The sequence below is a fragment of the Embiotoca jacksoni genome, unplaced genomic scaffold (genome assembly GCF_022577435.1).
Source record: "Embiotoca jacksoni isolate LCO1_2020_lvr unplaced genomic scaffold, fEmbJac1.0.p SCAF_1, whole genome shotgun sequence".
NCBI classification, from domain to species: domain Eukaryota; kingdom Metazoa; phylum Chordata; class Actinopteri; family Embiotocidae; genus Embiotoca; species Embiotoca jacksoni.
This window is the reverse complement of record NW_027185229.1, coordinates 17,260,140-17,286,325: the sequence shown is the minus strand read 5'-3', so window position 1 is coordinate 17,286,325 and position 26,186 is coordinate 17,260,140. Positions and strand designations below refer to the sequence as shown.

The following is a 26,186-nucleotide window of genomic DNA, read 5'->3' as shown; positions in this document are numbered from 1 at the left end:
CATTCATGTTACCCAAAATTACTACAACTAAACATTAACTGTAAAACAATTGCTGTAAATCTAACATTACTAAGTGCAGCGGTTTTCAGGATCTGTTCTGATTGCTACTTTAGAGGATGCACTAGGGATTTCCACAAGCATGATTACAGTGTGATGACATCCATGTCTGCTCAGAAGTGGATGATAGACTGTCACATTGTCATTTATTGACTTTTGAGTATTTAAACTAACTTGAGAGTGACATGATGAGAATGTAAGGTTACCCTTAGGGTTTAACATGCTTATATTTTATCCAAAGGAATAATAATAGCCTAAGGTCTCACCAATTTTTTTGCCTGTTCAGAGGTTATCTTCTCTATTGAGGTCCAGTGTAAAGCACTGATTGTAAAAAAACGTTGGGGTAAACTAAACCTTTGGGTTTTGTAATAATAACTTGACCTAACCAAGAGGAAAATTGGTCAGTGTAAGAGTCTCTGCTGTGTTTTCAGTTGTGTTGCAGGCAGGGTTCGAATTACAGTGACTTTTGGGGGAGGCCTGCTTTCAGGTGCCCATGTACACTACTAAACATGTCACATCCACCACGTCAGCCCTGTCAATTGCAGGTTACTGCAAAAAACATTATTTTTCTCTCTACTGTTGGCTGTCTCTTTACTTTCATAATCAGGGAACTGACTTGTATAGCTGGGGAGACCCCTTTGAAAGAGGTCAGGTCTCCTGCTCAGCTGCTCTGGGCTGGAGGTGGAGGAAGATGGGGTGAGCTGAGGTTTAGAGAGCAGCTTTCTGTCAGAGTGCTTCTTATCACTTCCATCACTGATGTGTGCACTTGTAACTCTTTTTATCCATTGATATGTATTGAATGAATTAACATACAACACTTACTTTTTACTATTATTCATTTTTCAGGAACCTTATTGTACAGAAAAATCAACTTGTAACTATAAAATGGACGAATTATTTAGAGGTCCCCCTTAATGTCTCACAAGAAGGCTTTCATGGGACCTCGGGTTGTTTTCGGTAGAGGTGAGCTCCCCTTTGCTCCCCTCACAGTTTCTTACCTCTGATCTCTGTGTGTCTCACTCAGAGCGAAACTCAACCTCTGCTGAACTGACATGGTGCGGATCAGACACAGACACTCTTGCAGGCCATGGCTTGGAGACCCCTGATTTATAATGTATAGTTCAGACTTAAATGAACACACCATTACATTTCTTTTCATGCATGCATTTATTATCTACTCAGTCTTATATTTTTTTTTTTTCTTTTTCATAAAATACATAAAAATAATGCCCCTGGAACATCAGTGAAACATATGCTCCCCCATGTAATTACATGAAAATATCCCACATGTGACTGCACATTCATCATCTTAAAAAGTGTTTTTCCCATTTCAGCAGGTTCACAGTTTTTTTTTTTTAAAGTTGAAGTGTTTTGAGGGTCTGGGTTTACTCACAGTCACTCATATGCGCTCACACACACACAGATGCACAAATGCTGTACAAGTTACCCGCAGCAAATACATGTCTTTACAATTCTTAGTTTACACATGTCAGATGGGATTGAGTTCCTCACTGTATTTGATCCGGAGTCCGTTCGTTAAATCCATGAATCCATTTGGCAAAACACAATTCTCTGTTTAAATGGGATCTTTTCAAATCTGATAGCAACGAGTGAGGAAAATGTCCACAGATTTAAAGATGTCATGATGATTAAGAGACAGAGGACACTTCTGTCTTGCTTGTTGAAACTGAGGTCTCATCCTCCACCATGCCACCCATTCCAATAGTGCTCAGCATGCAGTTACGGAACTAAAAAGAGAGAGAAAAAAAAAAGATGTTGAAATAACATTGGATGAGCATCATGATGGTTTAAACATTGAAAGAGCAAGGTAAATAACATTTTATATATACCAACCTGTTTGTTCATTAGAACATAGATAAGAGCGTTGTATAGTGCTGAGCTCTTTGCAAAGAAAGCAGGGATTGATGCGGTCAGGGCGGTGAAGGAAGCTCCTTTGTTCAGGAAGATCCAACCAGCAAAAGTGGCATATGGTGTCCAAGCTACCAGGAAGCCAAAGACCATCAAGATGCACATGCGGGTCACTTCCCTCTCAGCCTTCTGGGTGGATTCTGACTCCTGCTGCTGAGCTGCGGCCTAAAGTGAAACCAGAAGCAAAGTCACTTTGTCAAAGCATGAAAGAAAAGCACCCATAAAACAACTCTTTTTCTTTGAAGTTTAGTTATAAACCTCTCATGAATTTAAATTTCACTTACAGCTTTGACTGTCAGCACAAGGCTCCCATAAGCGAAGAAAATGAGGAAGACAGGGACGAAGAAGTGGACGACAAACATGTATATGACATATGATTCATTGTTGAAGCCTGGAGCCAGAGTGTAGTAGTCAGGTCCGCAGGAGCACTGAATGCCCTCAGGAAGGTACCTGTGGAAGATTTAAGAATAGCCAATATTGGAGGTAAGTAAGTTGTCAATCTATTAAGATTGAATGGTTTGTTTTCAGTTGTTCCCAATCTTTCACATCTTTAGTTCTGTCAGATTTACAGATATATTTACGGAAAAAAAAAACAATTACAGATACAAATTTGAATTACCTGGACCAGCCAAACAGTGGTGGTCCAGCGCATGCAAAGGCCATGATCCAGGTGGAAAGGACTCCAATTCCAGCATGAGTTCCAGAGAACTTGAAGCTTCCCATGGGTTTGCAGACGACAATGTATCTTTCAATAGCCAGTACCACCAGAGACCAGAGAGCAACTTCACCTGTAGAAAGAAAAGTGTATCTTTCAGGTTAACTTGTTCTTTCCCAGGCTTGGCGTTCAAAATGTATGTTCAGTGTACTTTATTCTTTGTCAGGTTGTGTGAAGAAAAACTACATACCTCCAAGTGTGGCCATGAATCCCTCAATAGCACAGAAAGTGGCTCCAAGAACGAAGTAGCCGTTAAAGGCAGAGGTGATGGTGATGGTGAATCCGAAGGCGCACATGATGAGTCCAGCCACAGCCAGGTTGACCAGGATGTAGTTGAGAGGTTGCTGAAGCTTCTTGTTCACTGCAGTCACATACAATGTCAGGCCGTTGATGGGAGTTCCAGTGCAGATCAGGAAGAACATATAAAAAGCTAGAAGCTTGTACATTATTGGATCGACCATATAGAACTGTGGATATTCAAAAGGACTTCTAACAATCCCAGTCTTGTTGGACATGGGGATGTAGAAGTTCTTTCCCTCAGTGCCATTGGGCTCAATTCCTCCGTCCCACACCATCTTCAATTGTCTAGTTTGCTGGAACTTCAGCTGAGAGACTGTGCCAACAATGACCAACAGCCAACCCCACGCTGGTAGTAATGCTTTCCTAGGTGTTTTATACCTTCTCAAAGTTATCCTTAAATGAGCTAGATTAGATTAGTAGAGGATTGAGAACAGCTCAGGTCAGTCTGATAATTGTCCTTAAGAAAACAGAGTGACCTGATGTTAAATATAGTATAACAGAATCACTTTATTGGCCATATCCTTAGTGTTTTACATTTCCTACATATTAAAGTGATTTCTCCTATTAAGAACTCCTACTTTTTTCAGATTTTGGTTGTCTACTTAAAATCCCATACAGTATATACATATAATATTTCTGCTAGAAAATATATTGATATAAATCTTTTGAAATCAAGCCTACGTTGAAACAGTAATTAATTAATTAAGTAAGTAAGTAAGTAATATTAACATCTTGATATATTTACATTTTACGTTTACAATAATTGCCTTTTACAAAGAATAAGGCGTCTTCTATTGCAGAGAAGGATCGGTGACATATAATCAAGGAAGTGATCTTGATCATTAGCCTACTTAAATCTACGGAAAGGCTTACTATGTTGGCGTTCAGTGGGCACAGCAGAAGCCTAGAGCTAATGCGGCAGAAAAAACTCACCTCATGCGCGGACGTCGACATTTTTCTGCTGAGAAATTAACAAATGATGCCATAATTTCCTCTGCAAATATAATTTTAATTTTTCCCAAACAAAATATTTTTTTGTCTGATACTGGAGGAGCAGTTCAATCCGCCTGAATACCACGACAAAGGGTGTGAAATAGGTAAGTATGGTTTATTATCGTCACATAAAAATATGGAGAAACTTATTGTGCGCAGTGAAACAGCCAGTTGCTCTGTGCAAAGAAAGTCTTGTGTCGGGAACACATTGGCTGCGTGGAGTGTGCGTTACCTCGGAAGCTGCAGCTTCTTGCGTGTGTGTATCCACACCGGCTGCGTGCTACCAGCCGTGCTGCGGGTCCGGGTCCTACCAATGAATCAGTGAGTATCTCTTTGATAATGGCCATTCATATTTGAAGTTTTGAGGTCTGACAACTGATGAGTTGTAACCAAAAAGCAGGCAGGTGCTGGGTAAGCGTAGGACTTCATTAACAGTGTTTAGTGTGTCGTGCTTAAGAAGATTTCATTTTAAAATGTGGAGGGAAATTCCGGTACTACTACTTTATTTTGAAGTATCGCTGTATGTGCTACATACTCGTGTTTTGACAGTCTCCCTCGTTTTCTTTCTTGGCCTACTGCTGTAAGAAATTTGGACAATTATTGCACAACATAGCTGTACAGAAAACACACAACAAAGAGTCTTCATTGAAGATGAAAAGTAAAATATGGCTCGTTTAGAGCATCTTTATTTCTCACGAACTCTGGGCTAAACAGCTCTTGTGGGTTGAAAGGTGATCTTTTATTTAAGCTAAAGTCGATGTATCTAGATGCAAATTGTTTTCTAATATAGTTGAATAAAATATACATTGGATATAAATCTTGCATCCCTGAGTAAATACAGACTTCACAGCAAAAATTTTAAAAAAATAAAAGCTCTCAATGAACATTGGAAAGTAATTTAGCACATTTTCTCATGCCTTTTACAACTAAGACAGCTGTACATTATTTAAGTATATCCATACTTCATACATACTCAACAACAATTAAGTGGTAAAATACCTCTTTCATCTAGGCAACTTTGCATTAAATAGATTTTTTTTAAAAAAAGCAAAATATATTCAATCAAAAAAGGTTAATTTTAGGAGAAACTTCAATGATGCAAAGGAAATTCTCACACTACTCAGTACACAGAGTTATTTAGCTCTACCTTTACATATTAATGCATCAATGATTATAATAATTCAACAATATAATATATAATATAGCCTACATTATTCTGTAAGGAATTATTCTACAATAGAACTACTGTTGAGTCTTGTTACTTTTGCCTGAAGAAAGATATGTCAGTAAATTAAGCACTGTGGTAGCACATAGAAAACAGGATTATACAGAGCTGACTAAGTGTTTTCTCAGATTTGTTTTAGAGAATTGAAAATGTACTCAAGATATGGATTCAAATTCCCCTTAATTGAAGAAAATGACGAAGATGGGACCCTTGGGATATGAAGGTAAATATGCTGCTCATCATGATTTCAGTCTAATTTATGGGCTGCAGTGTAGTTACAACTGTAAATACCAATTCATCAGCAAAATTTTAGTGTCGAAACTGTACGTAACTCCACAGAACTGTATAAATGACACATCAACTTTACTTTTACCTGACACAAATGCATCTAATAAGAGCTTGACATCATTTTTCATGTTAATTTAATGTTTTGATTTTTAAGGTCACTGTATTGAGATTTAAAAAGCTGATGAAGTGCCATTCTTTTAAGCTCAGTTAACAGCACAAACACTGGTTTTTGCATAGATTTTATTAGGTGATTAAACTAAAAAAAAAAAAAAATAGACTGTTTATGTATTCTGTTTTTTTACCAGCTCATTATTTTCTAGCAGTCTACATATAATTTAATAAACATTGACAGCTATATATAGCTGGAAAACACAAATTATTTCCTTTTATAGATTATTTTTGAAAGTTCTGTTGAATTTCTGGTCAGATGAGGGCCATTTATTGTTTTCTTGACTGATAACAGCCTCTCACAATTGACTTTTCAGCATGTGTTGGAAATAACACATACTCTTATTGCACCAACATTGTCCCAGTTAAAATATTAGTTCATAATTTTCAAGACTTGGATGTTCCACGTTGTGCTGATTGTGTCACAGTAGCTCTGTCCTTGTGACCATCTCTTCTGTTCTGCTGTCAGGAATGAAGCGCTGTCCAAGGTGCTGATCCTGTGGCTGGGAGCTGCCTGGGAAGTTGATGCTTCCACTCTCTTCTGCCCACATCTGTGAGACGGTTCTCGGCCAGAGTGAATTGCAAGCAATGAACTCATTATACCCAATCAATGACCCCACCTGCTGCTCATAGTTGTGGCAAGTAAAAGTAAGTGATCTATTTGGATTTATCTGCTATTTGTCATTAAAAAAAAAAAAAAGTACCAGAATGATTATTATTATCTAAGTAGTCTAGGTAATGCCCAGATCTTAGGTCAATAGAGATGCTGTGAAAAAACAATTAAGAGAGACGTTCACACTCAACATCCTAAGAATATGCCTAAGAAAAAACAGCCTTGTCATAGATGATAGTCCAACTTTTAAACGTGGTGCAGTTCTGATCTGCAGCTGTTGGAAATGCTTGTTTGATTCTATTGGTGCCAAACAGGATTTAACCAGTCATTATATCTATTGGTTCACTTACTTTTCCCCTCAACACTATGAGCATGTAATAGGTCAATTAAGACATGAAAGATTATATTTAATTGTTATTATCTTAAGCAGTGTTTGTCTATTTTAACTTAGACACAGATCTGATTGCATGTTATGACCAATTAAACCAGGTACTATAAAAACAGTTGACATACTTTTTCTTACCCAGCTAGTGTTTCTTCATGGCTCTGTCCTGGCTTGGCCTTTGATAATTACCTGTCCCAGAAAATAGCTATTCTTAACTAATTAGATTGACAAATGCCAAGTAGTTAGTAGCCTTACAGGTTGAAGTACTTTTGTTTTGCCAACAACTAAAGTCCTTACAAGCGTCTTCAGTCTTTTGCCTTGAGCTGTATACTTTGGTTTTCACCGCTTTCTTACCTATGGGCCTTACGCAGTATTGAAAAATAACTAAGTACATTTACACAATTTTACAACATAGTTTGATGTATACTTGTACATCAAACTTGAGTATTTCAATGTAATGCTACTTTCTACTTCCACTTCACTTATTGTACTTTCTACTTCACTACATTTATTTATTTTAATTTAACTTTAGTGACTTTTACAAAGAAGATTTGACACAACAACTAACATAAAAAAATATGTAATTTTCAAAATGCAACACATTGTTCAAGATTAAAACAGTAGTTTCCAACCTCTTTGTCTTCTGAAGGCTTACACAAATCAATGTTTAGTCGGGGGTCACATTTCAAATTTCTATTAGTTCTATCAAATACAGAATTTTTGCTGTAAACTTCTCACATGTTTTCATTCAACAAATGTTCAAATTATCTAATGATTATTCACTTTTAATGATCTAATGATGTAATATATAATAATAGATCAGTCAGAGAGATTAAACCAGGATTTTTACTTTAATTCTTTAACTGCATTTTACTGCTATACTTATATACTTTTGCTTCAATATAATTTTTTTTAAGCAAGACTTTTACTTGTAATGGAGTATTGTTTGGAAATTGTACTTAAGTAAAAGATCTAAATACTTTCTCCACCACTTGCGTTTTGTTTCTATTCTGTATGGTATTTAATTCTGTGTTTGGCCCTTGAGGTTGATATAAATAGACACCGTTTGTCTCAAAATATCATGATAGGTAAAACAAATATTCAAAACTTTAACTTGATACTTACAACAACATGTAATATACCTAGATTAGACAAAAAATAGCAAGGCGACATAAGTATAAGCTGTAATGCAAGTGAAGACCAAGCCAGCTCCTCTGTGATCCGCAGTGAACTAGAAGCTTCTAATGAGTCCGCAGAAAACCGTGAACTGTGTCTTTTAACAGCGAGCACTAACAGTACTCTTCATCTTGGACAGAAGGGAAAAGGGTTAACAGTGCATATATGAAATCTGTTTAGAAAACGCAGACTGTTACATTATAACCTGTAGATACTCTGATGCATCTTTTCCTTTAAAATGCATTTTAGACTTTAAAACAGAGGTGACAGAGTCTTTATGGTTAAAGCTCCCAGTTTGGAGGGACTTTTGTAAAATGATCAGAGCAGCCAATTTTGTTTCTTTCTCTTTTCTAGTACATCACTTTAGGAGAAAACAGCTTTGTTACTTTCATAACTTATTTGGTTTTATCCAAGTTAATATTTTATCTATATTATATATGTATGAATTTTAATATTATCAGTAGCTGTAATAGAAGTATTTCTTTAGTTATTTTAGCTTACGTAATGCACAACATACAGATTCAGCAAAGAGGCTTGATTGTGGCAGCAGCATATATGCACAGTAACAGCTTTACATTTCATCAACATCACATGTCACCTTTGCAAAGTTATCTATGGCCTGAGTCACTCTTAACATTATAGCTGAAATTCAAAAATCATATGCTCAGATTTTAAACAACTAAAATCACTAAACAGATACAGAATGTAACTGATTCCAAAACAAGTTCAGTCAAGAGTATAAGAGACAGCTAATATCACATGACTAATCAAAATATATTTATTTTACATTTAAGGCTTTTTGTCGGGCACACAAATATCATTTAAAAGCAATGAATAAACTGAGTAAAAGCATATTTCTGACATATTGATTTGTACTTTACCTCCAAGTGTGACAATCAATTCCACGACAGGCAGTTGAAGAGGTGTGATGTTGAATCGATCGTCAGTCGAACCACAGATGAATGAATCAAGATGTAGCTGAGAGGTTGATAGAACTTCTTGGCTCAGGAAGAAAGTTAAGGTCAGATGGGGACAGATATTTGGAAATCTGCAAAGATTTAACAAATAAAACTTTAGGAAAAAGCCTTCAATCTACCAGTCGGGTTGGACATGAGGGTGTCAGAAGTTTTGTTTCTGTTGAAATCTTTAGCAATATACTATAACACAATTTAATTTGTTTTTTTTCTTCTATTAATGGTGACAGCAACAAATTAGTGGATTAGATTTAAGGTTTGATGAGATAAGAGGAAATGTGTTAATCTTGTGTTGATCTTAAGATGTTTTAAGTCCTCTGCTTAATTTATTAAGTGATTGGCTCAGTCAAGGAAGGAGGTTGCTATCTGAGACACATTGAATGTGTTAAAGTACAAATGTCCAGTTTGTAATATTTTATCATCAGTTCAAAGGTCAAACATTTACTCATGTATAATTGTCAAACGTAGATAAAGAAATGTCAATCGAAACAAAAGAACATAAAAAGGGAGTCGATGCTGTATGTAGATATGTTGGTATGTACTACAGATATTCAATTCAATTCAATTCAATTCAATTCAATTCAATTCAATTCAATTCAATTCAATTCAATTCAATTCAATTCATCCATCATCTATACCCACTTTATCCTGAACAGGGTCACGAGGGAGCTGGAGCCTATCCCAGCTCTCTTTGGGTGAAGGCAGGGTACAACCTGGACAGGTCGCCGGTCTATCACAGGGCCAACACATAGAGACATATGGAAACAAAAGATTCACACATTGTGCCCATTCACACCTAAGGGCAATTTGTAGAATTACCAAGTAACCTGAGACGCATGTCTTTTGGATGGTGGGAGGAAGCCACAGTACCTGGAGAGAACCCACGCAGGCACAGGGAGAACATGCAAACTCTACACAGAAATGCCCTGGCCCAGATTTGAACCCAGAACCTTTTTGCTGTGAGGTGACAATGCTAACCACTGCACCACTGTACCACCTCACTTCAATTAAATGTTATTTATATAGTGCCAAATCACAACATAGGTTATTTCATGGCACGTTGTGCGTTACATATCTGCACACATTTCTCACATCTTTTCACACTTTATTTATAAAACTACAAGGGAAGGTACAGTATTATATATTAATTCAAAACACTCTCACTCAATGCATGCTTTCAGAATCAGTCAGACTTAGATAGAATGTCAGCCTCTCTGTGATGCTACCACACTAGAAAAACAATATTTATTTATCATTTTTATTGTACTGAACCTAGCAAAAACCTAAATTAAACAAAAAAAATAAAGAATATTAAAAACACACCAAAAAATATTTTTTAGCAAAACTTTTACAAAATTAAACACAGCATCACAAGCAGCTTTACCTGAATTAATCACAGTTAACAGAATATTGAGAACTTCATTGAATAAATGTAACAGCTGGTTGTTTCATTCATGATGTGATAAGTCTTCCTTTGACTTTCACCAGCTCTATAAAGACACAGAAGGTTATTTGATATCAAGCATTCTTGGCCTTTAATAGCATTGCTGTGGCTTAAGGAAGATAGCAAATTAGCTAAGTCTTTAGGAGACATTTTCTTTCCTAACTGTGACATTAAGCCTATGTATCAAGCGCAGAACACTACAGGTGAGACACTAAAGTTAATCCAATCAGGTTAATGACACCTACGGTTCCTCCATATGGACAGAGAGAATTACTCGGTGAAAATTATTGATTGCTGGTCAGGCCTGAAACTATAGACTCAAAAATAATATATACGTAGGTTTAATTTGCTTTTTTACTCTTAATGATGTCCTAAAATCTGTAAAAGTTGACTGAACCAAATTCCTATTCTCAGGATGAAGAGAATTCCTCCACATGTGAAGAGTGGAGCAAATTACTCGTCCTCTCTAGCCGGTGTGAGGATTAATAATTGATCTTTTAACTTTTGCACTACCTTGTATTACCTTACAATCCTGTAATCCCATTTTGGCAAACTGACAGTTAGGTTAGCAGAGGGGTATAAAAACCACAGTGTGCAACCCTGAATTTCGTCTCAAACAACATAACTGGACTTTTAACACCAAGAAGCTCAACAGAACAACTGACCAGCAAAGATGGTGTGGGACGGAGGAATTGAGCCCAATGGCACTGAGGGAAAGAACTTCTACATCCCCATGTCCAACAGGACTGGGATTGTTAGAAGTCCTTTTGAATATCCACAGTTCTATATGGTCGATCCAATAATGTACAAGCTTCTATTTTGCTACATGTTCTTCCTAATCTGCACTGGAACTCCCATCAACGGCCTGACATTGTATGTGACTGCAGTGAACAAGAAGCTTCAGCAACCTCTCAACTACATCCTGGTCAACCTGGCTGTGGCTGGACTCATCATGTGCTGCTTCGGATTCACCATCACCATCACCTCTGCCTTTAACGGCTACTTCTTTCTTGGAGCCACTTTCTGTGCTATGGAGGGATTCATGGCCACACTTGGAGGTATGTAGTTTTTCTTCACACAACCTGACAAAGAATAAAGTACACTGAACATACATTTTGAACGCCAAGCCTGGGAAAGAACAAGTTAACCTGAAAGATACACTTTTCTTTCTACAGGTGAAGTTGCTCTCTGGTCTCTGGTGGTACTAGCTATTGAAAGATACATTGTCGTCTGCAAACCCATGGGAAGCTTCAAGTTCTCTGGAACTCATGCTGGAATTGGAGTCCTTTCCACCTGGGTCATGGCCTTTTCATGCGCTGGACCACCACTGTTTGGCTGGTCCAGGTAATTCAAATTTGTATCTGTGATTGTTTTTTTTTTTCATAAATATAACTGTAAATCTGACAGAACTAAAGATGTGAAAGATTGGGAACAACTGAAAACAAACCATTCAATCTTAATAGATTGACAACTTACTTACCTCCAATATTGGCTATTCTTAAATCTTCCACAGGTACCTTCCTGAGGGCATTCAGTGCTCCTGCGGACCTGACTACTACACTCTGGCTCCAGGCTTCAACAATGAATCATATGTCATATACATGTTTGTCGTCCACTTCTTCATCCCTGTCATCTTCATTTTCTTCGCTTATGGGAGCCTTGTGCTGACAGTCAAAGCTGTAAGTGAAATTTAAATTCATGAGAGGTTTATAACTAAACTTCAAAGAAAAAGTTGTTTTATGGGTGCTTTTCTTTCATGCTTCGATAAAGTGACTTTGCTTCTGGTTTCACTTTAGGCCGCAGCTCAGCAGCAGGAGTCAGAATCCACCCAGAAGGCTGAGAAGGAAGTGACCCGCATGTGCTTCTTGATGGTCCTTGGCTTCATGGTAGCTTGGACACCATATGCCACATTCACTGGTTGGATCTTCCTGAACAAAGGAGCTTCCTTCACCGCCCTGACCGCATCAATCCCTGCTTTCTTTGCAAAGAGCTCAGCACTATACAACCCTCTTATCTATATTCTAATGAACAAACAGGTTGGTATATATAATAATTTACCCAGCTCTTTCAATGTTTAAACCATCATGATGCTCATCCAATGTTATTTCAACATCTTTTTTTTTCTGTCTCTTTTCAGTTCCGTAACTGCATGCTGAGCACTATTGGAATGGGTGGCATGGTGGAGGATGAGTCCTCAGTTTCAACAAGCAAGACAGAAGTGTCCTCTGTCTCTTAAATATAGAAACATTTTCATATATCTGGACATTTTCCTTTATACTCTTTTTTGATCTGGAATCATCCTCGATATGGACTGAGTGAAGTTCTGGGACGTCTGAACTACTTAAACAGTGATAAACAGTTCAAGGAATTCATGAACTGCATTTTCTCTACTCTTATTTGAAGGATATTGGGACGTATGTGAATTTGAAACCAATGCAAATAATGGTAAGATCTGTGAACACATGTATGTGGATGCTCACTTTGACTCCCCCTGCCTGAGGCAGAGATATACCTATGATGTCTGACCTATTTGGTACCATTGAATCTACATAACATCCTTAAACAGCATATGATTTGAATGCCACAAAAATCTTTTTTCTTACATCAATGGGAACATGTTTTGTACTGTATTTTCAAAATGAGCAACTATATACCCTGTATAACTCTATTTTGTCACTTGTTCAATTGGTCATCATGAATTGTAAACATTGTACATAATTCTAAATAGTATAGATAAATAAATGCATGCATAAAAATGAGTTGTCATAATGAGTTCATCTCATAAACCTGGCTGCCAGTACTATTAGGTTGTGACCTTAAATAATATTTATACATGAAGAAAAAAAGCTAAGAATTACTATCATTAATAAAGATATTGAACGGTTTCTATATCATGATTTAATCAGGATTTAAAAGGCTACGAGACAACTACAACTTAGCTCGTGCTACTCCAGGAGGAAATATCGTTTGTGTTGTTTAGAGCTACGCTTGCTGACCAAATGTTCCCGATTTAAGTCTTAGCCTAAACACACATGCTGCGTGTAAAGGGGCATTACCTTCAACATGAGGCCCCTAAGGGTAATGTCCTTATGATCAACAGGTGCTTATACAAAAAGAGTGTAATAAAGCAAGATCAAGTTAATCCACTTAAATAATTATAGAGCAAAATACAGAACACCAGCGCTGCAAAAGCTTTATTGGCTTTCATTGGCACAGGAAAATCAACTCTAAAAGTGTTTCACATTGAATGAAGAAGTTTAATCTATCTATAACAGGTAGAAAACCAAAATAACTTATAGTGGTGGTGGTGGGAATTGACTATAAAAAAAAATTGTACATGTTGCTCCTTCTGTAAAATATAGACAGGGTCTGACAAGATGGCGCTAACAATGACCAGACAGAAAAGTATGTACAGTAAGCCATGCATGCAGGTGACAGCTCTTGTTTGCTGTGTTTTGTCTATTTGTCGCTTCCTTTTTACATCAAGGAGGAGAGCGGGAGGAGCACAAGAGCCTGTTTGTTTGCACCTAGGTTAAATTAAGATCCAGACAAAAATGTTGTGCCTTAATGTAATGCCTACAGTCAGCCAATAATATCTCACTGAATAAACATCTCTCTTCTTCTCAGAGTTGTACTAAAATTGTTTAGTACTAATTTAAACCAAATAAATATGCACACAAAAGAAGTAGTATACTATTAAAGTAACAATTGATTTGTTAAAATTCAAATTACATCCTGCTGTACTTGCCAGTTTCTTCTAACACAAAATCTAAAAGGAAAAACAAAGAAAAAGATTTAAAACAAGGAAATTCTCAAAAAGAAAATAATCCATGTGCAGCAATAGTACTCACCGACAAGTGACAGTACTGCTATATCTATATAGTAATCAGGCTTTTATGAGCAAAATTGCATATTTCAAACGATTATACTATTATCATTGCATTAATAGATAATGCATTAGCATGTTTACTTTGTAGTATTCATCCTATTTGACATAATTTACCAACAGGAGCTTACATTAGGTATATCCATAATATTTTTCATAATGCATCATGTAGGTAGTATAGAATATTGATATATTATGAATAAAAAGGCTGGAATACAGTCGCAATATAACTGCAAAATAATTGTGTTTGACTATAAAGTATGTGAAGTAATACCTTACCCTAAATGTATATAGGCTAATAAAGAAAAATACAATATAGGCTAAAGTAAAGAACAAGAACTTCATATTTGTAAGCTAAGTAGCTTATAATAGCTTACTTGAGTAAATCTATTTATTTTAAAGCCCATTTGACCATTTTCCTGAACTGTAAATCTCAGGCAATATAACACAAACTCTAGCACAGTTTGAGCTTGTAAACTGGTTACATGAGATTCACTGCAAAGACTGCTTTCGCTAACATAGAGACTGCTTCTGTCCTGACAGTAGAACATATGGACAGACTGACACAATCAAAAGTATTAAAAGTAAAACTATTCATGATGCAATGATGATTATCGTAATTCAGTTATTGGATTACTGCTTCATTGACGTGTAGTTGTGAGCAGCATTTCAAGGTTGTGATTGTGTGGCTTATTTCAACACAATACAGTTGACTTGTGTAGTCTATGTATTTGTGCATAACAAACTGATCATATATTTTATGTAACAAAAAATGAACTGAAAAGTAACTGTAGCTGTGAAATAAGTGCATTGGAGTAAAACATTTTCCCCTCTGAAATGCAGTGAAGTAGAAAACAGCAGAAAATAGAAATACTTAAGTGAAGTGCACGTACCTCTAAGTTGAACTGAGGTACCTCACTGCACTTTACAAAGCTGTACACAAAATTGTGTGTATAGTCACTAAAGACCCAGCGATGAATGCATCTGGAAGAACCTGATAGTTAATGAGAACTTAATGATTAGTACTTATTAATTAACTCTGATCCAGAGGGAAACAGAACTGTAACTACTAATCCATTACTGATTGCTTGCTTGTGTACCGTCAAGTGGTGCCACATAGTACGGAGGACAATTCCATTAATTCATATAGCTCCCTTACTAATCCACGATATGTGTGCCGTGCCCCCTCCAGTAAAAGTTAAACACCTTACAGAGTGGTTACTAAGTAGCTCCTCAATAATTACCAAGTAGATTGGTGAAAGTAAATGGGACAAATGTCAGTATATTGCAGGGAACCTATATCGTTTTTCTCCAATTCACATTTATTTCTAAAGTATTATTCAGCTACACATTTAGGCAATTTAGCTTAGCCTTCTGGCTCAGCTCCCTCTCTATCAAAACGTGCCAGTACAATGTGCGCTTTAGAACTAAGCGGCAGGAAATGGATAGATGGATGAACATAATGATTCAATTACTATTTGAGTATCCTGAAGTCTCTGATTTGAGGAAATAATTGTGAAGATAATGAGGAATTACATTGTTCCTACAGTCATTCAGCAGAATGGAAACCTCCCCAAACACAAATAATAAAAACCCATCTTCAGTGTCAAGAAGGAGTAAAGCAACAGATGGTACACTGTTAAAAATGTTCCCATCAAAAAACAGTAAAGAACTGTCAGCATGATTGCTAGCATGTTAATTTAAAATAACGGCATCTGGCTGTTGCAGAAATTCACGGTTTGCTACTGCTTTTATAAATTCATTATAAATACACAGTAAAATACTGACAAAAGGATTAACATTTAATTCATGTTTATGTGCATTTTTAACAAGATGTACATTTGCTGTATTTTACTGTTAACTACATTACAAATACAACATTCTACTGTATAAGCTACTCAGTAATTGATTGGTAACAAAAAAAAGCACAATTTGTTTTTTGTCTTTTCCAACCAAAAAAAATGCACTTTCTGAGTTGATAAAAATATAGCAAAGTCTATTCTTGACTCATGAACACTGCTCTTTACTCCATTATAATGTTACATTTTGGGATCTTTTATCATTGTGACCTCAGGTGAAATGCCTGTCCGACATCTGCATCAGTGGATTTGTTGTCCAAGAACTCAATGGCTCTTCCACAGTCCTCCATGGCAAGCTGAATCTGAAAACAATTAGATTTACGTCTGTAGAATTTGTATCATTTTTGGATCAGTGACAAGAAAATGTAAACATTACCGCTAATGATTTATTACATTGATTGAAGAATTTGAATGTGCTCATATGCCCATTAGAATTCTGTGCTTAGCAAAATTACATTACAATACTAACCAGCAACAGCCAAACTGTGAATGTGAACCATCTTTTCTGAATATTTCTGAATATATCCAATACAGCCAACACTCTCACAGAAAAGATTTCCCCTGACAAATGGAGAAATGTACAAATCAGAACTAGCTTACCCAAATTTAAATCCCAAACAAACTTTAAATTGAATTATCCTTGTAATTTCAGCACTCCAAGGACCCCTGACTACGTGGGGAGATCTGTGCGGTGCTCAATGTGGGCAGTCACATATTTGACCCCGCCTACATTGAGCACCCTGAAGAAAACTCTGATCTCACCATTGTGGAGTTGGTCTGAGATTACATGAAGATACTGGGACAGCCTAAATCCATCCAATAACTGTGGCAAATTCTGCAAGAGGCAACAACCAACCTGCCAAATGTTGAAAAATGGTGCACAAGTGCAAAAATATATATATGTATGAAGGTATAATTTCCAAGCATCAGATATCTTAGTTTTCCCCAAAGACAGAACAGCTGGGTGTGTTATAGGGCCATTTTGAGCCTTTACGGAAAATAATGTTTAATGGAAACTTAGATTTTAATTTATGCATTAAGAATTTCTCAATTTGCTTTGTAAAAAATACTACGTCACACTATACCTGTATATGAATGTTAACGGAAGCTGATAGAGGATGCAGATTTAATCTTTCTTTATCACCACTAGTGCTGTTATTTTTTCACAACTCTGAAAAAAGTCATCTTACTCTGTAAAGTCTCTGCTACATATTCATTATTCTACTTATTGTCATGTCTAAAACTGTCATTTAAATGTTACACCGAATAAAAGAAGAATGCAACAACAAACTGTCAATGCAATATTTGCAATTGTGGATTTTTTTGTTGAAGTTGAGTTGTTGAACCTCTAAAATGTAAAAAAATAAAGAAAGCAACAACCAATAAATCGTTTCATGCAAGTATTTAATATCTGTTTTCTACATTTTTGGTTTAGAAAATATTTACAGAATATTATGACAGAGGCTCATAAAAACCTCTCCAAGTCATTAATATACAAATGTGATTCTCAGCCACTCATCATCAAAGATTTCACAATCTATCACTGTCTTTACACTGAAACTAATAATAATAATAATAATAATAATAATAATAATAATAATAATAATAATAATAATAATCTCCATGTGTGATAATGGCTAATCACCATTTTTCTAAAAGTTTACCTCCAAGTGTAGCCATGAATCCTTCAATAGCACAGCTAGTAGGTCCCATGGAGAAATAGCCATTGAGAGCAGAATAAATGGTGACTGTGAATCCAAAGAGAACCATGATGAATCCATCCACAGCCAAATTAACCAGGATAAAGTTGAGAGGCTGCCGCAGCTTCTTGTTCTGAGCTGCGACCATCAAGGTCAGAGCATTAATGGGGAGGTCCATGCAAATCAGGAAAAACATGTAGGCAGCTAGTAATTTGAACTGCCATGGGTCTGCCATGGGTCTGCCAAATAATACTGTGGATATTCAAAGGGACTCCTTACAAGCCCAGTCCTGTTGGAAAAGGGGATGTAGAAGTTCTTGCCCTCTGTGCCATCGGGCTCAAAACCTCCTTCCCATGCCATCTTTGCGAGTCAGTTGTTGGATCGGCAGAGAAAGAGATTCTTCGGAGGACTTTCAATTTCAGTAGACTCTGCTCTCAAACTTCTTATATGCAATACATGGTTATATAGCCCATGTATTATCAAACATTACGTGTGTATATTTAAATGCAATACAGCACTTTTACGGTTACTGAACAACCTGTTATCTTGTTTAACCTGTATCATTAAGAGAAGACTCTGTTTAATTTTGTTTTCATCTAATTAGGTTGTTATCCCTTTAGTTGGGCTGGAGCTGATAATCTCTCAACAGGATTTCAGATGGCACGTTGATGTGCAAGCTGCAGTGATAGTTACACCATAGAAACAAACAGTACTCCAGACAGATTTTTCAAAACAGACTGGCAATCAGACTGTAAATAAAATTTTAAGAAGTTTTAACAAAGAAATTTTACCTCATGGCATAAAGGCTAAACTACTAACTGCCCAACCAATATTGGATTTTTGGTACCAAAAAAATTTCGATATTCTTCTTGTTTAAAAACTGCCACATAGTGATATGAGCCAAATTTAAAACTTTTTTACAAAGCAAAATGCTGAGAGAGTTTTGTTTTTTATAGTAATTTATATTTACTGATGTCAATGTGGACAGTGAAATGTAAACTATCCTTCCTCAATTACATATCTTTGTCACAAGTTTCAAAGTGACAAAGATCTTTACATACAGTATATATATTAAATATTAAAAGTTGAGCACCTCGAGACAAAAAGTTGATGGCGCCAATTCTCTACTCTTGTGCCTTTGAACCACAGCAGAAGAAGAGGGTGCAAAGAGATGACGGATCAGCTGTGATCAGCTGAAATAATTGTATAAAAAGTTGTGACAGGCCTATTGGCTAACCTCCTTAGCATTGGGGTATTAATTTACATGTTGACGGTAAACCAATGGCAGTGGTTAATCAAAGTCAGGAGGCTCTGGGTTGAAGACAGTGTTGTTTTAATTAACAGGCAGTGGAAAGAGATACTTCATAAAAACTGTTTCTGATTTGAAAGCACGTGAGCTAAAGGTAATTACTATAACTAAACAGAGTGGCAAATGATAGCTAAAGCAAAGAAACCGTTTAATTTACTGCAGTCTGTTTCCAACTAAACACTATTCTTAACTTCTCTATTTGAATAACAAGAAGCATCTGAGTCTTGAATTCAGTGTTTTTAGTTTTTCTCTCAAACTACTCTCAAGTACTTATTTCCACTGTTTGTTTCAAATTCCCAGATTTTTTTTGGCTATCATAAGCCCCTTCAAACCTTTAGTCTTATAGTGAGTTAAATATTCAAGTCTTAGATGCTGTTATTTTAAAGAATTTTCCATTTCATGCGTCTCCACATGCGTCCTGAGTGACCAACTTAAGATTGGATCTCACTTCCATGCTCTACATGCAAATGGACATGTTTCCAATTCGTTGAAACAAGCCTCGTCCAGCTGTGTTTTAAACAGCTAAAAAGCGGCTTTATAAAGTGAGTTTGCGGTAAAACTGTCCTGATGTCTGCACAGTTCAGCTCTGCTCGGCACAATCACACAGGAGTTTTATCTGGTAACAAAATAAATAGAAGAGGAGCAAGCAGAGACTTCATGTGAAAGATTGAATTGAGGGGGGGGGGGGGGGGGGGGGGGGGGAATCCCCAAATGACGAACCTGCTATAATGTGACAGTACAGTCAGAACAAACACAAGCTGCATTTATTTTTATATCTTATTCAGAGGACGTCAGCTGAATAGGCCGTCTTCAAATGTGGTAGAGGACGGATTGAGGACGCATTGCGTTTCCACTGCAAAGAGAATGTGGCCACAAGCGTCCCAGACCAGATCACACCAGGACACGTGTTGATTCAAGGTCGAAACGGCGTAATAGTGCCACTGACTCATTGTTGTAAGGCTGTTATCTACTCTGCACTTTACAGTTTTCATCAAGCAGAAGGAAAATTGCCAATGTTTGATGGAATTGACTTGGAGTTACACTGCTATATACTGTATGATTAGGCTACTGGAGGACCTCCAATGATGCACTAAGCACCTCTCCACTCCTCCATGCATTTACATGCCACTATTGCATGTCATTGACATATGTGTCAATTCTCTCATGTAGTTTGTACTTTTTTCCTCTCTGTCTCCTAATATGTATTGTTCGTCTATGCTTTTTCCTTTCTCTGTTCTCCTGAGTCTGGTTCTGCCAGAGCTTTCTTCCTGTTAGCAGGGAGTTTTTCCTCTCCACTGTTACTTTTAGTTTACTCAAGGGGGGAGTCATTGGAGTTCTTTCCATATTACTGTAAGGTCACGATCCTACTATGTCAACTGCCCTGAGATGATCCATGTTAGTATTTGGTGCTATATACATAAACTGAATTAAATAGAATAATGTTTTTTCAGGTGGAAATTTTAAAAAAAAAAATGGCCCGGGGCTGAAGGGGTTAATGCTGAACATATTTCATTGTATTTCTTTAGAACTTTACATACAATTTTATTTTAGGTCTGACAACATTTGGTTGCTCAGCAGAGCTTTACTGTAACAACCTTCAGGTCCTTCAGGAGGATGTCTGGTGCTGTTTAATAAGTTAAAGACTTTCAAAAATATTTTTTTTGGCTGCCTCACTCAGCATCTTAATACTAATTAAATAACCAGATAAATGTCTAAGTGCCATCTATTCCATTTTTTAATTACAGCGGCAGTATTTCCAAATAATCCATTTACTACAGTCACCTATTCATGGAAAAAACACACAACACGTAAAGATATTGGACTTTGTTTGTAAATTCACTGTGTGTTATACTGGTTGTTCTGAGTTAGATATACAAACATAAAAGATCAAATTCCTTCTCATGAAGCCTTTAGTTTACTGAAACTAAATTAGAATTGTTTAGCTTCTCTGCACTATAGGATTATGGATTATTAGGGTTAATACCAATTTGATTAACTAGATTACAGGCTGGGCCGAGTGTTTTGTCTTGCAGTAATTAATGATCGCGAGCATCTGAGGTAATCCCTTTATACAAATATCTAGTCTGTCATAAGAAAGCAAGTTTACCTTAGTAGAGTTTCAAAAGTCCATTACTTCATTACACTTTAAGTATAATACCCTTATAATTGAACCATTTTGCTTTCACTTAAGTCTATTATTTTAAGTTTTGAAACAAAGCAAACTAGTGTAGCAACTAGTCATTTATTTGTGAATGTAATCACAATGCAATTCAGATTGTTTCACCTAGTAAAAATAATGTACAAGTCACCTATATACAGAGAATGCTTAGTGAACTTTATTAATGATAATCTAACCAAATATTCTTGCACTCCCTTTGTATTAAAATCAGCTGATTTTACTTCTAAATTCAGTGTCAGCAATAATCTGATTTAAATTGACACATAAATTCCCTGCAGGACTCTACACTTACACCACCTTTTAAATAAAGTTGACTTCTTTTTGTGTTTAATTTATCACAGATATGTAAACAAAAGAAATAGTTTCTGAAGCAACTTTATATAAACTGCTATGGTGACTAATCATTGGGTCAGTATAAGAAATCTCAAAGCATTTCAATATTTGTAATGTAAATATTATTATTTAGAGCTTTTTGATTTAGTGCTGACCATTTTGAACTTTAACGATATTTGTACTGGTAATAATTGCTCAATAATTACATTTATTGGAATTAAATGAATTATCAACAGCCACGGTCGGTACTGTCGCCTCACAGCAAGCAGTGTCTGGACTCAAAGCTGGTTGGCTGGGGCCTTTCTTTATGGAGTTGGCATGTTCTTTCTGTGTCTGCATGGTTTTTTTTACGGGTGCTCCAGCTTTCTCCTACAGTTCAAAGACATGACTCATCACATTCTTTATGATTCCCTTAAATTCATAGTGTCACAGAAAATGTAAAAGATTTCTATAAATACAGTAAATGTGTTTTAGTTCAGAGTTACAAAAAGCTATTATAAAACTGAAAATATAGTTTCAAAATACTTAGAGTTGGAATGCAAGTCAAAGTAAGAAGCTATTAGGTCTACAAATATGCAATAATAAAAACTAAATATACATTTTTATTTTTTATTCCAAGGCACTTTTTGTTTTTAATACTTGTTGGACAGCGTAACTCAAAAAGGTGCAATTCAGCTTCACTTCAGAGTTCCCTATACATTTAAATAAAAGTCACTTTGTTATTTGTGTTCAGGTAAACATCTTCCTGTGTCACTTTGTTGTGATTTTGTAGCTCTCTATTGTAACATAATTTGACAATATAATAAAATTAGTTCTTTACTTATGAGAATTGAATCAGCAAAAACAGAGCATCTACTTTGTACGGCAGCTAATTTAGCTTCGTACTGAGTTTAAGTAACTAAATTGAGCATTATTTTTCTTTAATCTATGGACAAGCAAATTACATTTCTTCTAACTAAACATTCATATTGTTGAAACTATAGATGAGAAAGTGATCTTTACAAATTTTAATAGTAATACATTTGTGGGAATGACCTGGATGTAAAAAACGGAAACCATCTGTCACAGCTTTAAAAAGTGTGCCACTTCCCACAAGGGGGATTTTCAGACCAAGGAGCTTGTGTTTATCCGCTTTGCATCCAAAAATTGTCACTAACAGTAGCAAGCTGTTAAACCCGAGAGGTCTGTCCCGTTCTAATCTTCAATCCTCACAAATTGGATTCACACCTTGTACGCAGTTCAGAGGTGTTGAGTCGGATGTCTGGGAGTCATGGTGCACATTAGAGGTGGCACCTGTCTCCTTCAGTTCACTTCATCTTCGAAAGTGATTACAGGACAGCCGATAGCTGATTGGTTAAGGCCCATGCCGTGTGGGTGCAAATGTACCTGGTTTGATTTCCGTCCGGCCAGGCCTACACTATGTGTCAAACTTCTCTTCTCTTTCCCCATATATCATATCTGTCTTTACTGCTCGTATCTAACAATAGTGAAAGAAGTATTCGTGTTAAATAAAAGTACCGATACAGTAATGTAAAAAAGTAAAAGAATTCCTACAAAAAACAAATCCTACTTCAGTAAAAGTACATAAGTATTCGCAGAAAAATGTGGTTAAATCATTAAAGTAAAGGTTTGGTCCCTCTGACTGATATATTATATTATATAAAATCTTTGGATTATTAATAGTGAAGCATTAGTGTGTATGCAGCCTGTTACTGTTATAGCTGCTGGATGTGGAGCTACTTTGAGCTACATCATTTACAGTTTTATATAGAAGGACACCTGACACAAAAACTCCTTTGCTGATTTAAAATAGCACTGATTGTTTTGACAGATAAGCTTTAATTTTTATTTTCCAATATTTAAATAAAATAGAGTCACGATAAGACCTAATCCTCAATCAGGATGGGATGGAGGTCGTCATTTTCCAGTTTATTGTCCACACTCATACCGGTGCACTTAAACAGAAAACTTCACTGGAAATTTTATAATTTTAAAATACTATTTTTAAAAAAAGAACAAAAATAGCAATGTCTAATCCAGCCCAAGCATTATTTCTGCATTAAGTTCTGTAAAAAAATGTTGGCGGATATAAGCCAACATGTACACTGATGACCATAGATATCTGTGATAGGCCAATATCAGCCACTGACCTATCAATCAGGCTCTAATCTGCAGCAAGACAACAATAATGTCTTCTGTGTGGTGCCAATCCTCAAAGTTTTCCCATCCCTCTGCTTCTCCGTTCACTATGCTGGCTCCCTGTTGAAGCTCAAATTTATTTCAAGACCCTGGTACCCTAAACTGGCATGGCTATCCACTTCTGTGCCTCTTGACAACTGACCACCCTGTGACTTTGAGAACAAAGAGTCTCTTTTCTTTCCCAATGCTCGCCACCAAGTCTACAAAATTAAACAAGATATGTTGTTTCTAATTGGATGCATCAATCAGCATTTCTTTTTTGCATTTTTGCTTTCATTGTAACAACCCTCCTTGCAACCCGGACTGCACACTGTTCTTTGTAAGACATCAGAAGACAAACAGGTCGGAGACAACAGCTTTAAGTATTTTAAAAGCTTGTTATGATATCTATAGTGTAAAATCTTCATCTTAAAAGTAACTAAAACTGTCAAATAAATTTTGAGGTGCAGAAAGAACAGAATTTCCCTCTAAAATGTAATAAGTTGTAAGTCTATATATATATACATAGAAATATATACAAATACCTAAGGATAGTACAACCATAACGTTTTTTAATTCCTCTTTTTAAGAAATGTTTCTGTTTAGTAAACACCACCCCCCCCCCCACCCCCCAGTATGCCTCCCAGTATAATGAAATAATCTATTAGCTGTTTTATCTTTGTGATTAAAAACATATCCATGTTACTTAAGACAGTGAAAACCTTCAATAGAGTAAATTCAAACAATCAATTACAGGATTGTGACTGAAAAGAACCTCAACAGTGTGTTCAAGATAGATAGAGCGATAGAGCGATAGAGCGATAGATAGACAGACAGACAGACAGACAGACAGACAGACAGACAGACAGACAGACAGACAGACAGACAGATAGATAGATAGATAGATAGATAGATAGATAGATAGATAGATAGACAGACAGACAGACAGACAGACAGACAGACAGACAGACAGACAGACAGACAGACAGACAGACAGATAGATAGATAGATAGATAGATAGATAGATAGATAGATAGATAGATAGATAGATAGATAGATAGATAGATAGATAGATAGATAGATAGATAGATAGATAGATAGATAGATAGATAGATAGATAGATAGAGCGATAGAGCGATAGATGGAAGCTTTATTTTAACATGGTTTGAAGGTCAACGTGGAGATTTGTTTATTTGGCATCTGGTACAATGACGGTATGAGAGCTGAGCACTAAATGAGATTTATTTATAAGCCTGAGGCAGGTAAGAAGACAAAAAAAACTTGGATCAATAGGATGCGTGACGTGCCTAAAGTCACCCGTAAACAACACCTAATTGGGATTAGCTTTCTGCCCTGCAAGTACTTAACACACTCTTGGTGGAGGATTGGTGTGTTGAAAGTGTAACAGGAAGAAAACAGGAACAGCAGCTAATCTGTCAGTAGGTCAAGAAGACGTATTATACGACCAATCTAGGGCATTTTGTATCCCACCAAGTGTCAACCAGTAAAAATATGACAAAATGTTACCTACCTCCCTGACTGTATAATTTTAAAAATATTTTACAACAGGTGGCACTTCACTATCTGAAAAAGGTCATATGACATCCAGTATGTTGCAAAATTAACTCATGCACATTTAAGTAAGAGTGTCTCATTCACCCACTTTCCTTCTTTTTACCTCACCTGGGGAATTTTGTGTCATAATTTATTTCTCAAAAAGCAGTAACTCCCTTTAATAAGTAAAATATGAGGCATGGCTGGATATGGCGTTTTAGCAATTAATTACTCAGACAATTTATCACAAAATAAAAACATCTTTTTTAAATGCATATGGGGTTCTAAGGAGGTCCACCACTTAATTAGTGCAGCTAAAAAATACAAAGTAAAAGGTCCTTTAGAGACTATAAGAGTTGTATAAAAATATAGTCAAAAAATTGAAAATATATGCAATATGTTCCTCACCTGTGTATTTCTGATTTCTGTCCCAAATACCTGGAATAGAATAAAAGTAACAGACACATTGATTAGTTTGTTGGTTGGATATGTAATGTCCAGAGGAATACATTCAGGATGTTACTCAACAGTGTGTCAGATACCCTTTAATTACAAGACTATGGAGTTTTGGGGGGAGAAATTGAATTGAATATTGAAATTAAGATGTAATTCCTGTCAAAGTATTTTGCGATGTTATTGTGTTTTAGTGTGAATAACACAAAGTGAACACTTTCCCTCAGGCTCTGCTGTCACAGACTCCCTGTGATGCCTGATGAGACCAGTGCCCCATCTGATCTCCGCTCCCAGAGTGCTTCGAGGATTATGCTCTAATGCTCTCCTCTCCACCTCACTTCTCTCCCATGCATAGACATTACAAGCCATTGATACTGCATCAAGTAATTACACCAGTCTTTCTAATGTTTCAAAAACATCTCCACAACATTTTTAGTCCAGTTTCTGATAATGTCATTGAGAAATAAG

General features: G+C 36.3%; 2 protein-coding genes across 3 annotated transcripts; one reads left to right on the top strand and one right to left on the bottom strand.

Annotated features, from left to right (window-relative positions):
- Positions 1–1,706: 1,706 nt before the first annotated feature.
- On the bottom strand, positions 1,707–3,276 carry LOC138195108 (green-sensitive opsin-like). The gene is made up of 5 exons (XM_069144193.1): positions 2,892–3,276; positions 2,606–2,774; positions 2,271–2,436; positions 1,912–2,151; positions 1,707–1,805 (listed from the first exon to the last, which is right to left on the bottom strand). The coding sequence occupies exons 1-5, from the start codon at positions 3,274–3,276 to the stop codon at positions 1,707–1,709; spliced, it is 1,059 nt and encodes a 352-aa protein (XP_069000294.1).
- A 1,556-nt stretch (positions 3,277–4,832) lies between these two features.
- LOC138195094 (green-sensitive opsin-like) lies at positions 4,833–13,057 on the top strand. Of its 2 annotated transcripts, XM_069144181.1 has the most exons (7): positions 4,833–5,442; positions 6,145–6,323; positions 11,155–11,325; positions 11,443–11,611; positions 11,781–11,946; positions 12,064–12,303; positions 12,405–13,057. In XM_069144181.1, coding segments are annotated over exons 2-7 (846 nt in total). In that variant the 5' UTR covers positions 4,833–5,442; positions 6,145–6,322; the 3' UTR covers positions 12,504–13,057. The 2 variants fall into 2 exon arrangements, with proteins under 2 accessions (XP_069000282.1, XP_069000275.1); XM_069144174.1 differs by lacking the exons at positions 4,833–5,442; positions 6,145–6,323 and having other exon boundaries at positions 10,691–11,325.
- The last annotated feature ends 13,129 nt before the right edge of the window (positions 13,058–26,186 follow it).